At 43.8% G+C, this 15,476-nt stretch overlaps 1 protein-coding gene across 1 annotated transcript in view; it reads right to left on the bottom strand.

Moving 5' to 3' along the window:
• Positions 1 to 5,696, bottom strand: part of GNA14 (G protein subunit alpha 14) — a 195,023-nt gene extending 189,327 nt beyond the window's left edge. The window contains exon 1 of the mRNA XM_082843254.1: positions 4,495 to 5,696. Within this exon, the coding sequence (XP_082699380.1) occupies positions 4,495 to 4,618 (124 nt within the window). The 5' untranslated portion in view covers positions 4,619 to 5,696. The remainder of the gene's footprint in view (positions 1 to 4,494) is intronic.
• Between the last annotated feature and the right edge of the window lie 9,780 nt (positions 5,697 to 15,476).

Genomic DNA, 15,476 nt, shown 5'->3' with positions numbered 1-15,476 from the left:
TCGGCTGGTACGCTTCTGACTCCTTGGGCAGTGTTTGCAGCAGTGGCTGCTGCCCTTGCAGGGAGCCGGGCCTCAGGCCACCTGTATTTAGATGAAGCCACGTCTGTGCTGTGTGTCTCCCAGACAAAAGTGATTGATCCAGGAGCGCACCCTCACCCACACGGGGCCGCAGGCTCTCTGACAGGGACAAGAAAGGCCCAGGGGGCTCTAGAGCTCCAAAGGGGACGGAGCCAAGTCATGTTGGTGGCCATGGAGAAGGGCCCCAGGAACGCCCTGGCACTTGCTTTCCTGCTTTTTACTATTTGATCCTTTTCATTTCATTAGATGCCCTGGTAAGAATCCTTCCAATAAAGTCCCTCTTTTGCCTGAATTTCAATCTCTGCCTTTAGTAACACAATAGCTTGGCTACATTGACTTGCTGACACCCCTCTCTGTCTGCCTTCTCAATCCAGCCATCTCCCTCCCTGCAACGCCACACATGGGGCTTCTTACAAGGACACTTTTCTCTTGTGATTCACGTATCACAGAAAAAAAGAAAATAAAAAGGTGATACAGAATAGAAGCCATCTTTTTTTTTTTTTTTTTTTATCTTTTACGAAAAAGAAAACCTTTGAGGGCTAAGCCCTTTTTCTTTTTACATTGTTTTTCGTCAAACTTCACTGGTAGATTTTTCCATTTTAAATCTGCTCACAGCAGCACAGCCTCAAAATTTTCATCCTCTGACTCAGTGCTTTAGAGATGTGGTTCTTCAGGTGCTTAGATACTATACCAGTGATTTGATTTGAATTAGGGGACTTGATATCTTTGTTTCAAGTGGCTTAAACATCTTAGAAGAAAGGGTGCAGTTCTCTACTGAAAGCGATCAAGGCCCTGCAGTGAAATGTCTTATTCCTGGACTGGGCAGAGTGGTACGAGGTGAGCCTGGGGCATGTAGTTATGCCAGAAGAAAGTGCTCCAAAAGCGATGGGGGCGGGACACAGGAACCACTGCGCAAATCCGGTGCAGTGCCCGGCACTCTGGATTGAACAAAGCCAAGAGGAAGGAACATGTGCATGTTCACCATTTTGCTCCCTCGCCTCACAAAGCAAGAAAATTCTGTCAGTTTCTACCGAGAAACCCACACTGTCTACGCCATTCCCTCTAATAGACTTCCAGCCCAGGAACATGACAGTGAGTTCTAAAACGGAATTTTGTTATAACCAATGCAATAAAACTTTGGGGGACTCAGATTTTTCAACGTTTTAGTGTAAGGAGAATAAGATTTTAAAGTCAGCTTAAGGTTCAGAAAACAGTAAGGCAAACTCAAGGTGAAACTTTTTTGTTAAAGCACGACCAGGACAACTTACACAAACTGCTAGAGACCTACAACTGGTCAACTAAAATGGAAATGACACCTCACTGGTGGCTAAAAATGCTCAAAAACAGTGTAATGCTAGCTGCCACTTACCACTGCCAGACAGAGCCGAGAGAAGTTAGTCCACAATTAACAAAGGGTAGAGGCAGGGCTTGAACCCAGGCAGTCAGGCCTCATAACCTACATTTTTAATCCCTATACCAGCATAAGGTAAATACCAATTCCCCAGTACACATTCGTTCCAGACAGTTCCAAGATGGGGTCTGCATCCAAAATTAAGCCATCAGAGTTGCTGGCGACCCTCAACCCAATTAACAAGCAACACTTTCCCAAGCCTCATTCCACACCAAGAACCAATAAAAGATCACATTTCTCCCCATTTAATTGCTATTGTCCACACTTTCTTCCTATACTGAGTGGTGCTCATCAGGGCTCTTATCAGAACTCTTCTGTCCTACTTTTATCTGAAGAACTGATAAGGAATTTCTTTCTACTAAATTCAGCCTTCTCCTTTATTTCCCCCATTTCCTTCCACTGAGAGAGCACCACGCTGACATCTTGCGAATACCAGCCCCAAACAGACAGCAATTTTTATCTTTCCCTGCGGACACTGACCCATGCTTTTATTAAGCACAAACGGGATACTGCCCCACTGAATGCACTTTGGAAACATCCTCAAATCATTTAGTTGCAACAACATGGTTCCTTGTCAAAGAGTTGGTGGCCTTTCAGGTCATTCCATGCTCCACACAGGATCCTCAATTCCCATTTGCAAAACAGTTTTCACCTGAGGTATCCAGGCAGCAGATCATCTAATGCACCCATTATAGAGACTCAGGTGTTTTATTTTTTTTTTATTAAATTGCATGACTTTAGACAAAGCAGCATTCCGTGATTCCTTTATCTTGGGCATCACCTCCTCCTCCTCTATCTTAAGAAATGCAAGTATGACCGGCTCCCTTACAGAGTAACCAGAGGTTTCAAAGTCTATCCGTGGGACTGTAGACAATTCCATGTGGTATGGAAACTTTCTAACAGTTTCTGAGTGACTAGCACTGAGCCTGTGTGCTAGTCACAGCTGGGCACGATGAAAAGGGGGATCCTGGAAGGTCAGGCAGTGCTGAGAGGGACAAGGGCCTGGCGGGTACAAAGAAGGATTCTAATCACCTGGATTAAGTATGACTTCCAGGGAAAACATACCTACAAACATTCCTACCCTAGTCTGAGCGTGAGTAAATCCAAGCCTTTTACTCGGAACAGGCTTATCACCTGAATGGTGATAAGAATCACCAGAGTGGCTCAGCTTACTGTTGAATTTTCATTTGTCAAGCTCCTGGTATATTCCAGACACTGAACTTCACACACGGACACAGATCAGAGTATTTCACAATGATAGAGGGTTCAGCCCGTCCTTGAAAAGAAAAAGTATGCAGCTAAAGCCAGGCCCGCCCCTAACCTCTGGGGGGCCCGGGGCAAGAGGACGATGAGGGCCCACATAATTACTCGAAATTGCTATCCTCTAGCAGACTGTCACAGAATCCTCCTTCCTTGACATATGCAGCTTTATAACAATCTGGAAGGCCAGGTACAATTAGAATTCTCAGACCCCTCAGAGTTCTGGGCCAGCTGTGAGAGGGCAGCCCCAGCCAATGGACAGAATCCCTTGCCCTCCCCACCCAGGCTCCATCTCTCCTCCGGGAAGGCCTCTTGGGCACACCTGTAGGCCCTCAGCCCACATTTCCAGGCTCTTCCACAACTCCAGCTGCCTCATTAGGCACTCCTCAGGGAGGGGGTCTGCTCCCCCTACTTGCACAGAGCAGGCTTGGGGTCTTTGAATTCCCTATTTCAATGGGGGTCTGGGGTGCAGTGGGCAGTGTGGACTCTGGGTGGACAGTCCGGTCCACCTGCAGACACTAGCCCAGTGGGGAAGGGCACAACCTGGGGAAGGGCAGACCCTGCCCTCCTAAACCCAGGGAATAATTACACAGGGGTTCCCTTGCCCAGGTCTGAAGGTAAAACTGACAAAAAGCCTTCTCTATTTTTTTCTAGCTAAATGGACTTTTCTTTCCTTGAAGCTTTTTGGGAGGGTGGCTCCTTAAAGATGAATAAACTGGTATAAGAGAGGATTCCTGTCTGGAAGAGATGAAAGAAAAAGTTAAATATCTGCAGCTCTCTAGAAAGATATGATAGCTGCTACCCTGGTCTGAAAGAAGGAAAAGGTAAATATTCCTCAAACAGCAAATGGACTGAACAGGGTTCTATAACGTCAGAAGAGAAGGGACCCTGCCCTATGGCATATCTGGGGCAAACCTTAACATTCTCTTTCCGGTTTTGAAAGTGGGCGTCCCACCTAGGCCTGTGCGGAGGCCAAAATAACCCGACGAAGAACTAGCCAGCGCGGCTGGGGCAGCGGAGTCCCAACCCTAGGAACGAGCATACGAGCACACGCTGAGCGGATCTGAGCTAGGCAGGTGTGGGCCTTCGGCAAACAGGGCTCCCCAAAGGGACCCCCCGGGAGGCAGGCGGGACAGTGGTTAAGGCTTGGGCTTCACCCCGACGACCGACCCGCTATCTGCTGTGCCTTCCTTTCCTCAGTCAGGAAAAGTTCGCCAACTTTCCGTCCTCCGTTTTTAATTCTCAAACGGAGAAATCACCTGCTCGCATCACTGCGCGGTGATGCCAAGAACTTAGGGCAGTTCCACACTTCGTAAGCTCTCGGTCCCGCGTGCTTGTTTAGACCTGAGAGCGCAGGGGGCAGAGCTAGCGCTGAACCCAAGATGGGGATCAAGCAGCTCCCCACCACCGACTCCCAACATCCAAGATACGGTTCTGCAGAGGCTGTACGACGCTGGGGACCGAGGGGTGGGGTGGATGAGGCTTTAGGGAGAGAGGCAAAGCACAACGGGGAAAGCAGACAGGGGTCTAGTTTGGAGGTAAGAAAGGGGGTGCCTTAGAATGCCGCCCAGCTGGAGGTGCAAAGGACTGGGCCCAACTTGCTGCCATCCACGAGCCCCTGGGGAGGGGAGGAAGCTGCGCTGCACCCCGCTCGGCTCCAGGTCCTCCAGGCGGGTCGCACGCGAGGGAAGCGGCCCGGAGGGTAACACTCGGCGCTCAGGGGTCTGGGAGACGCAGCCACTCACCCAGCAGCAGCAGCTTGAGCTCGCGGCGCGCATCCTTCTTGTCCCGGCGAAGCTGCCGCTCGATCTCGGCGCTGATGCGCTGCGACTCCTTCTCCTCCGCGGACAGGCAGCAGCAGCCGGCCATGGTGCGCGCAATCCCCGACGGGCTACGCCGTTTCCAGGGCCCGGACGCTCCGCCGGCCGCTCTCCCAGACGGTCCGCGACAGCACCCGAGGTCGGTGGGAAAAGACTGGGGGGCCGACTCGAGTTTCGGAGTATAAGGCCGGGACCACTAGGGCTCAATCCCTCCTCGAAGGGTCGGCTCCGGGGCGGGAGCGAATTTGGAGCTCTGGGAAAGCTCAAGTGCACCGCAGCTCTGGGCTCACCCAGCCCCAAGCTCGCTCAGGGGAGGAGGAGGGCGAGCCGGGGGAGACAGCGTTGCCGGCCCCCGGAAGATCAGCGCGGACCTTGGCACAGGAGCGTGACAGGGAGCGCAGACCGCTCGTGAGAAGTTGGGGCGTCGCTGCCGGGGGCGGTGGGGAGCGGGAACTCCCGGCCTGGCGGTGTCCCAGGCAGGTGGCAGGCAAGGCGTGGGATGGAGGCAGAGGTCCTTGGCTGGCCCTTTCCTACAAAGTTCTGAAAACCTCAGCAGTGATCGCCGCCTAAGACCGAATGGAAAAGTTCCTGGAGGCCCCCGTGGTTCTAAGTGGCAGAAGGAGGCGGAGCTTCTCGAACCCGCAGCCCTGGCGTCTGCCCAAGCTGGCCTTCGGGGCACGCCAAGCCGAGGGCGCCTGGGGGCGAAAGAGGTGAGCAGGGAGCTGGGGCGCGGAGCCCAGGCGTTTCGAGTTTCGGGGAGCGGCCCCCACACCTTTCTCCCTGGCCGTGGCGTCCCGGCGCGGGGAAGACGGTGGGCCGAGGGGCCGCCAGGCCCAGCTCCCTGTCCGGAGCCAGGTTCCGACAGGTGAGTGAGGTTCGCCAACTCGCAGCCTCAACTCCTTCCAGCTGCGAGAGGAGCCGAGCCCAGCGTCCGCAGCGCGACGCAGCCCGCGGGCGGCGAGGTTGAGCTCTGCCGACCTGAAATTGAGCCTCTTGCGCCAGCCTCAGCACGACGCACACCGCGGTTTCCTAGACGGGCTTCTTCCGCTTCCCGGACGCCGCAGCCCAGCGCCGGCTCGGCCAAAGCCCTTGGTCAGCTCGGCAGTCTGCCTGCAAGGTGGAGCTGGGCCTGAGCCGGCTGGCGCTGCACTCAGAAGCAGCTGCCCCTGGGTTCAGTTAAATAAGAGAAGTGAGAGAGCGAAGGGTAAATAAATATCCTCCCGGCCCCTTCGTAACCCGCCGGACGAGGAGGGTTGAGGACGTGAGGAATGGAAAACGGCTGGCTACTTTGCATTTTACGATGGGAAAGACTCCTTCTTTGTAAAGAGGGCTGACCCGTTTCCAGCAGCCCCTGGCATGGTCCCTGCCCCAGCCCTGAAGCCTGATAGCCGTCTAGCAAAGCTGTGTCCGCACAGCCACATTGGCCTGGCTCCTGGAACGTGGGGATCACGTTTGAGCTGCATTCATAAAAACTTAAAAATTAAAAAGCACCTCTTTGTACTCAAGTGGCACAATAGAATGCGTATTAACAACATCTGATTTTGTCTTCTGTGTACATTTTGAGGCAGAGGGCAAAGAGTTTCGCGGGAAAAGCAGAAAAGTGAAGGTGGAGGGAGGGGATCCCGTCGTCCACAGCAATGAATGTTTTTTTTTTTCCTTCTCGTCAAGTCAGCATGTGCCACGTAAACACGTTATGGCGTTAGGCAATTAGCTAATGCTTCCTCTATTAATAGAAGCCTAAGTGCCTTTCTTAGGAGTAGCATATATTTCAATTCAAACTGAGGAGCATATTGAGTGGAGAGAGTGGTATATGTCATTATATAAAGAACTTGGCATTAGGATGCTATCTGGCTGCAAGGTCTTATTATTTACTTTACAGTTTAGGGAATGTAGAGGAATCAGGCATTAAAAATGCATGTGCTTACATTCTTAAATGCATAATTATTTTAGTTGCCTTGCAGGCATAAATTGACAGTAACAGCGACCCCTACAGGAAAGCTTCTGGACATGATCTTAGCCATTTAGTCACACATCTCTCTTAGCTCTTACATTCATTTACAATTTGAGAATAAGACCGCTTGGCTTCTCAAATTAATAATTGCGTCATAATTATTAGTACTTTTTAAATGATTAAAATTACGGCAAATTTGAACTCCCAAGTTAACTGGAATAACTCTATTAGGTCTAAAGTTGCTAAGATTGCAAGAAAGATATGAAGCATATTGTTTATAGCAAATCTGCAAAACTTTCCTGGGCTGGTGAACTTGGCAGTGTGTATCAGGAGCCTTAAACATGTCCATCCCCTTTGACCAAACTAGTAATTCTCCCCTTAAGAAATAATCGGAGAGGCCAAAGTTTTTATTTCTAATAGCAACAACTCAAAACAATCTAAATGCCCAACAAAGGTGAATAGTTCCAATAAATTATGGTATTATGCATACAATGAGATATTATATAGTCATTAAATATGTGAATATGTAACAAACATGTGAATAACAAAGATTTGGGGGGAAAACCTCAAAATACATGGCGTGTAAAAGTCAAGATACAAAAATATAAACAGTATGATACAAATTTTATTATGGGAACACACATAATGCATTTTTAAGGGACTAAAAGAACATATACCAACAAGGTAAGTTGCTCTGAGTCATAGCTTTTTGCTTGATTTTAATTCTCTGATATAAAATTATTGGGGGCAGCTTGCATAAAGTAATCTAGGCCCTAATTTCCTCAGCTGTAAAATCAAAGAGGAAGAACCAGAATAAACTCACAGGGATCTCCTAACTCTAACATCAATTATTTCTTTGCTGATTTCCACACTTATAAGATAGTATAAAAATAATCATAAACCAAAAGTTGTTATTGACGAGTGGTAGCTAGAGAGGATTGTAAAACTAGGATATCGCAAGTCAATTATTTTTATACTTCTATTTTTTAAATTCACATCTCTATTTTCCCTATCTTTAGGATCTGGGGAAGGGATGGGAATAATTTTAAGTTACTGATTCATTTGCAACATTGTTACCGAAATTTGGCTTCTTGTACGTTGGTGGCTGATTAAATCTCAGAGACACAGTTCTGGGCGAAGCAGAAAGAAATAGCTTTATTGCTTTGTCAGGCAAAGGGGGCCACAGCTGGGTAGTGCTTCAAGGCTCTATGTCCCATCCTGGAGTGGGTAGTGAGGAGTCTTACACTATTCAAGCAACAGGGCGTGATCAGCTCGTGGACATTCTTCTGATTGGCTGGTGGTGAGGTAATTGGGAGTCAGCATTATCAACCTTCTGGTTCCAGCTGGTCTGGGGGTACATGTGCTTGTGGGCCGCATACAGTTAACTTCTTCCACCTGGTGGGGCTTTCGGTATCTGCCAGACAGCTCAAAGCACATGGCTCAATATTATCTATAGTCCTTGAGGAAGCACTAAAGGACCTTGACTTTGTTTAATGGCTAAAATATTATTATTTGGTCTTGCTTGACTGTTTTCATTTCTTTCTGCATTTTCTCGCTTCTCTGATTAAATGTATTCTTTGACAAGTTTTTCTACAGACAAAAGGCAGGCAGAGGACATGAGTGGGTGTCTATTCTGGAAAGGCCTCACAGGGTCCTGCTCTGTTACCACATCTTTCTAGGAAGGGGTAGTTTGGAAAAAAGTCTCAGTAAAAAAGAATATTTGTTTTCTTGGGTTATTCCCGAAGTGCTGCAATTCCATTTCATTCCTCTTGAAGATCAGAGCACAGGCTGAACATGACTTTTCAGATACCTGCCAAGTGCTGGGCTGCAAAGGTGAACTAATTGTCTGAATGTCCATTGAGTCCATGCCAAGCCCATTACCAGGCTCTGGGAATTCAGATACTGAGACATTCCAGGTTTTAGGTAGGCTATAGTCTAGTAGAAAGAAGTAAGACTATGACCCTGAAATCTGAAGTCAGCCCTCCTTGCTTCCTCCCAGAGAGCAGACAGTGGAGCACAGAATCACCTGGGCGGTTCCCCACAGCCTTTAGATGTGCACAGGGGCCCTTCAGCTGAATCTCATCTCCCATCATTCTCCTGGAACCTCAGACAAATGTAACTCCATGTTCTCCACACCTCTATGTCTTACTTCATGCATTCCCTCTTCCAGGAATGCTCTCTCACCCCAGACAAAATTAGGTACTTTCTTTCCCAAACATTTCTTCTGAGACACCATCTCCACCCCTTGTCAGTCAGACCCATCTTTCTCTGCTGCCTGAGCACCTCCTATGTTCCTCTCTTCAACATCTCACTCTATTATACCTGTTTGTTTCTTCTCCTAATCCATTAGTTACTCACAAGTAGGGAGTTTTTTCTTGTTCATCCTGGTATTTCTAAATTAATAACATTTCGTTGACTGAATAACATTGAAACCAAAACGAATTAACCTGAGATAAGAGAAAGAAGAAACTAGAAGAGAGAACGGAAAGTTCTTATGGTGGAAGACAGTAAAAACAACAGCAAGCAAGTCCACAGCCAATCAATGTATGACTTAGGAAGGACTCTGTCCCCAATTTGCCCCATTAGAGGGAAAGAGTGCCCTGTTTCTAAGGAAATTCCAAGGAAATGTGCACATAGAGGGCTGGAAAAATGCTATTCTCTTTGACAAATGTGGCATCTTAGAATTTTAACAAGTAACATAGAATAAAAACATGACCTTAAAGAAGTATACAAGGCTAAAATAGCACTAATAATAATACACCTATGCTGCTTTTCAAACTGCACATGTGACCCATTCTTAGGTTGTGACCAGCATTTTTTTTAAGAAAAAGAATAGAATATCAATAGGAAATAACAAAGTATGCAACATGTATTATTGTTTCATGAAACTTTTGTTTCAGTTGTATACATAAATATCAACTCTTAAGCAGACAAGTCATTAATGGGGGTTTGCTTCTCCATATCCCAGATGGGTTGGTCTAAATAATTCCCAATTTTCTAATTCATTTTTCTGAGACTGACATGTTCCCAATTTTTCATTCAATTTTCTGAGTCCAATGTGTTCTCTAAAATGTTTTCAGTCCTCCTCTTCCCTCACCACTCCCCTCTTCCTCCACCCAATCATTTTCCAGTTTTGATGAGCGTGGTACGTAAGAGTCGATGGAGTGGTGATGGGTATTTAGATGAATAAGTAATAATTGTAGCTGGTGGTTGGATGTACTTAACATCTATTTTTCTAAGGCAGTCAACATGTTGCTCCAAAATATTTTCTGCCTGAAGACCAGAAATTGCTTATTGTATAACTTCTACTGAAAAGGCTAGAATTATCGACAATTAAGCCCACCTTCAAACACACATGACTCTGAGTGGGCAGGAATCGCTATTGTTTGTTTCTGAATCTGACTTCCCAGGGGAGTTAGGTATCTCAAGAATTTAAGTAAAAATCTTCAAGGTGAGGAGTTTGGACATTTTTTTTTCCTTTTTTTTTTCTTTTTCTTTTCTTTTCCTTTTTGCTTAAGTTCTCCCCTCCTCCACTTACATCACTCTCCCCCTGAATGAACAAATGTTAACAACCTAGTATGTTTTCTTCTTTTTTATGCTCTTATAATCATATATAAGCTTACAAACACTCATAAATGTAAATAAACATACACAGAGGGAGTTTGTCATCATTAGTTTAAAAATGGGACTGTATTGTATTACATGAACTCTATATTTTCCTTTTCTCTTTTAACACTACCTTGTGGGAATTTCAGTAAACTCTGATTCAGTCTTTCATACATTCATACATAATATTCCACAGGGTAAAAGGACCATATTTTATTTAATTTTCCCCTTTGAAGGACATTCTCTTTTATTCCCAATTTTGGCCACTAAAAACAAAGCTGTAATAGCATCTTTGTATATAAATCCTCATGCACTAGTGTTTTTATTTCTGTGTGATAGATTCCCAGGGTAAAAACTGCTGAATCGAAGGATATATACATTTTTTGTTTTCATTATGGTGGCCAGATTCCTTTCCAAAAAGACTAAAATAATTCACATTTCTACCAAAAATAGAAATACCCATGTCCCAACTAGCAATAAATACGACCACTTATTAATTTTTGGCAGCCTGAAGGGATTCAAATAATTTTAAAGTGTGGTTTTACTTTGTGTTTCCATGACTACTTGTGAATCTGTACATTTGTTCATAGCTTGTTAGTATTTGCATTTGTTACCCTGTGAACTGTCTATTTACATCCTTTGCTCATTTTTTTTAATTGGGTCATTTGTCTTTTTCTTGACAATCTGTAAGAGCTCTTCCATATTACATATCTACTCTTTGTCATCTGAATTACAAATTTTCAAATATGTTTTTTGTTCTTTATCATTTTTAATGGAATCTTTTGCCATAGAAAATTTTATTTTTACATATCCAAATATCTCTATTTTCTTGCATAGCTTCCAGAGCCCCAGTCTTTGTAAGAAGGTCTCTCCATTTCTATACTGTACATGCAGTATCTTAGATATTCTTGCAAGTACTTTCGTTATTTCATTTTTTACATTGAAATAGTTAATCCATCTGGTGTTTATTTTTGTAAAATATGTAAGATAGGACACTAATTTTATTTTCTTCCAGATGGATTGCCAGTTGTGCCAACATCATTGATTGAGCATTCCATCCTTTTTCCAATGAATTAAACTTCAATCTTTGTCATGTATTACACTCTCATATTGACTGAGATCCATTTCTTTAAGTCTGGACTGTTCCACTGAGCTATTTATTCCTATATCAATACCATCTCGATTTGATTACAGGGGCTCTATGAAACATTTTGGTATCTGATAGGATTTATCACCCCTTCAGAGTTATCCAACTCTTCTTAGTTGTGTTCAGATATTTATTCTTCCATATGAACTATACTGATCTTCCTCTTCCTCAACTTATGATGGGGTTATGTCCCAGTAAACCCATCAAAAAATAAAAATATCGTAAGTTGAAAATGCATTCAATACACCTAATCTACTGGACATCATAGCTTAGCCTAGCCTACCTTACAGGTGCTCAGAACAGTAACATTAGCCTACAGTTGTGCAAAATCATCTCACACAAGGCCTATTTTATAATAAAGTGTTGAATATCTCATGTAATTTATAGAATACTGTACTGAGAGTGAAAAACAGAATGCTGGTATGCATACAGAATGATTGCAGGTGTATGAGTTGCTTACCTTGGTGATTGCATGGCTGACTGGGAGCTGCGGCTCGCTTCTGCTGCCCGGTATAATGAGAGAGTATGCCACCACATATCATCACTAGCCTGGGAAAGATTAAAATGCAACATTCAAAGCACAGCTTCTACTGAACGCATATTGCTTTCACACCATCATAAGGTCGAAAAACTGTAAGTCAAACCATGGTAAGTCGGGGACCGTCTTTAATACCATTTATCAATGATTCTCTCCTGAACGTCACAGCTTAACCTTAACCCTAACTCCAACTGCTTTCTTGACATAATGGCTTACATATTAGAGGCATCTCGATGTAACAAGACAAAACAAAACTCTGATTTTGTTTTCCAAAACTTACCTAACTGATATCTTTTCCAACTCAGACCACCAAACACCCAATGGATTGCTTCTTTGCCCCACCTCTGGCACCCAGTCTTAGCAGTTATGGACTCCTCCTTTAAACCATATATTGTTTTAGAACCACTGCATGCAGCCAACAGCTTTTGCACTGAGCCGCTCTGGAGCTGTCACGCACAATTAATCTTTGCGAATGAGGCTCCCTGTTAGATCATAAGTGCCCCCCCCCCAGGTATGTTCATTTTTATTTTTGCTGCTAACGCTTCTGAGCAAGCCAACAGCACCTCTGACCTGGACTAAAACAAAAGCTTTGTCACGAGTCTTCTTGCTTCTAGTCTTGAACCTCTAAAATCCATTTTCCACAAGACAAGATAGCCAGAATGAGCTTTCAGAATCCCAGAGCAGATCCCCTTATTCTCTAGATTAAAATCCTCCAATGGATTTCCATCAGAGAATAAAATTAAATGCCCTTGTTGTAGACCACAGGCCCTACATGATAGGCTATTGCCTACCTCTCTAACTTCCTATCCTAACATTCTCCCTCCTATCCTAATATGTTCCCATCATGCTTGTATCTATTTTCTTTGAGCATACCTCAGGACAGATTTATACTATCAGCTCTGCTGCCTGAATCACACTTCCTCCAAGCCTTGAGGTGTTTGGTTTCTACTTGTCAGGTAGGTCTCAACGTAAATGTGACTTACTAAGTGCTGGCTTCCCTGACCCGTTAGCTTAAGGTAGCCACTCCTCCCTGCCAATCCACTTGATATCATCATTGTATTTTCACTGTAGCATTTGTCTCTCTCTGGTTTCTCTTGTTTCCTTCCTTCTTTATTTGTTATCATCTTCTCCCACCAGTAAAAGAAAGTAAGCTCTATGAGAAGAAGGGTCATGACTGTCATATCCACCACTGTATCCCTAGAGCCTACATCAGGGGAAGCTACGTCATCTTAAAATTGTACCACTGAACTCTGTTCAGAACCATTCTCAAAAGTAAAGTTGAATCTTGGAAAAATCAGCAATATGGGATTTGTGATTTAATATTTGCCGATTTTATACTACATTATGTAATACCAAGGAAAACAAAACACTCCTGAGGACGCTTGATTTGTAGAGATAGAACCCTGCCTATGTTTGCCAGGATATGTTAATTACAAGCAACAGAGACCCAGTGTAAATAGGCTTAAGTTAATAGAATTTATTGGTGCTTAGGACTGAAAATTTCAGGGATGGTCTTGATTTTAAATTCTGCTGGATCAAGGTACTAAAGTGATGTGATAAGGAAGCCATGTAGTACTTAATAAGTATTTGTTGAATTAATGAAAGAATAACGCCAATCTCATTGGATTGTTGTGAAGATTAGAAAAAGTAATATATAAAGCTTTTGGTTCCTTGCCTGAAGCTAGTAAGCACTCATTAGTAGTAGATAGTATTATTTTTTTTAAGTATCATTAGCATTATCATCAAAAACTTCATTTTCAGGGACTACCCTGGTGGCGCAGCTGTTAAGAATCTGCCTGCCAATGCAGGAGACACGGGTTCAAACCCTGGTTCGGGAAGATCCCACATGCTGCGGAGCAACTAAGCCCCTGCGCCACAACTGCTGAGCCTGTGCTCTAGAGCCCGCAAGCCACAATTACTGAGCCCCCATGCCACAACTACTGAAGCCCACACGCCTAGAGCCCGTGCTCCGCAACAAGAGAAGCCACTGCAATGAGAAGCCCGTGCTCCACAGCGAAGAGCAGACCCCACTTGCTGCAACTAGAGAAAGCCCGCGTGCAGCAACGAAGACCCAACACAGCCAAAAATAAATAAATATAAATAAATTTATTTTTAAAATTTCATTTTCAACACAACAGATATATTCATTTTTATTTTTAAAATTTTATTGAAGTGTAGTTGATTTAAAATGTGTATTAACTTCTGCTGTACAGCAAAGTGATTCACTTATATATATGTGTGTGTATATATATATATATATATATATATATATATATATACAGTCTTTTTCATATTCTTTTCCATTATGGTTTACTATAGGATATTGAATATAGTTCCCTGTGCTATACAGTAGGACCTTGTTGTTTATCCATCCTATATATACTAGTTTGCATCTGCTAATCCTAAACTCCCAATCCTCCCACTCTGCCGCCTTCCCCCTTGGCAACCATAAGTCTGTTCTCCATAACTGTGAGTCTGTTTTGTAGATATGTTCATTTGTGTCATACTTTATATTCCACACATAAGTGATATCATACAGTATTTGTCTTTCTCTTTCTGACTTACTTCGCTTAGAATGATAATCTGTAGGTTTGTCCATGTTGTTGCAAATGGCATTATTTCATTCTTTTTTATGGCTGAGTAGTATTCCACTGTGTGTGTGTGTGTGTGTGTGTGTGTGTGTGTGTGTGTGTGTGTATGACATCTTCTTTATCCATTCATCTGTCAATGGACATTTAGGTTATTTCCATGTCTTGGCTGTTGTACATAGTGCTCTTATGAGTATGAACATTGGGGTGCATGTGTCTTTTTGAATTACAGTTTTGTCTGGATAGATGCCCAGGAGTGGGATTGCTGGATCATATGGCAACTTTATTTTTAGTTTTTTTAGGAAACGCCATACTGTTTTCCATAGTGGCTGCACCAATTTACATTCCCACCAACAGTATAGGAAGTTTCCCTTTTCTCCACACCCTCTCCAGCACTTATTTGTAGACTTTTTAATACTGGCCATTCTGAACAGTGTGAGGTGGTACCTCATTGTAGTTTTGATTTGCATTTCTCTAAATTATTAGCGATAATGAGCATCTTTTCATGTGCCTGTTGGCCACCTGTATGTCCTTTTTGGAGAAATGTCTATTTAGATCTTCTGCCCATTTTTCTATTGGGTTGTTTGTATTTTTGTTATTGAGTTGTATGAGCCGTTGTGTATTTTGGAAATTAAATTAAATCCTTGTCAGTTGCATCATTTGCAAATATTTTCTCCCATTCTTATCTTTTCATTTGCTGTGCACAAGCTTGTAAGTTTGATTAGGTCCCATCTGTTTATTTTTGCTTTTATTTTTATTGCCTTGGGGACTCACCTAAGAAAACATTGGTATGATTTATGTCAGAGAATGAAAAGATATATTCATGATTACTCTTGTACTGTGGGGAGAAGGAAAGATTGAACTTTGCACAGTCATTTGGAATAATTCCGACTGTCTGGGAGCAATAGCAGATGAGAATCATGTTGCAAGGCTTCCCAGCAGAGGTAGGGAAGTAAACAACCATCTTGCATGGCCTGTCTGACCCAGATAGGAATTTAGCCATTGAGTCCTCTTGAAAATCAATGTTGATTTAAATATTTGAATCAAATATTCAGCCTTTTAACAGTCATCATGTGT

The sequence above is a fragment of the Leucopleurus acutus genome (assembly GCF_964270905.1).
Source record: "Leucopleurus acutus genome assembly, chromosome: 7".
In the NCBI taxonomy this organism is placed as follows: domain Eukaryota; kingdom Metazoa; phylum Chordata; class Mammalia; order Artiodactyla; family Delphinidae; genus Leucopleurus; species Leucopleurus acutus.
Note: the sequence above shows the minus strand (reverse complement) of the source record. Positions and strands in the feature narration are given on the sequence as shown.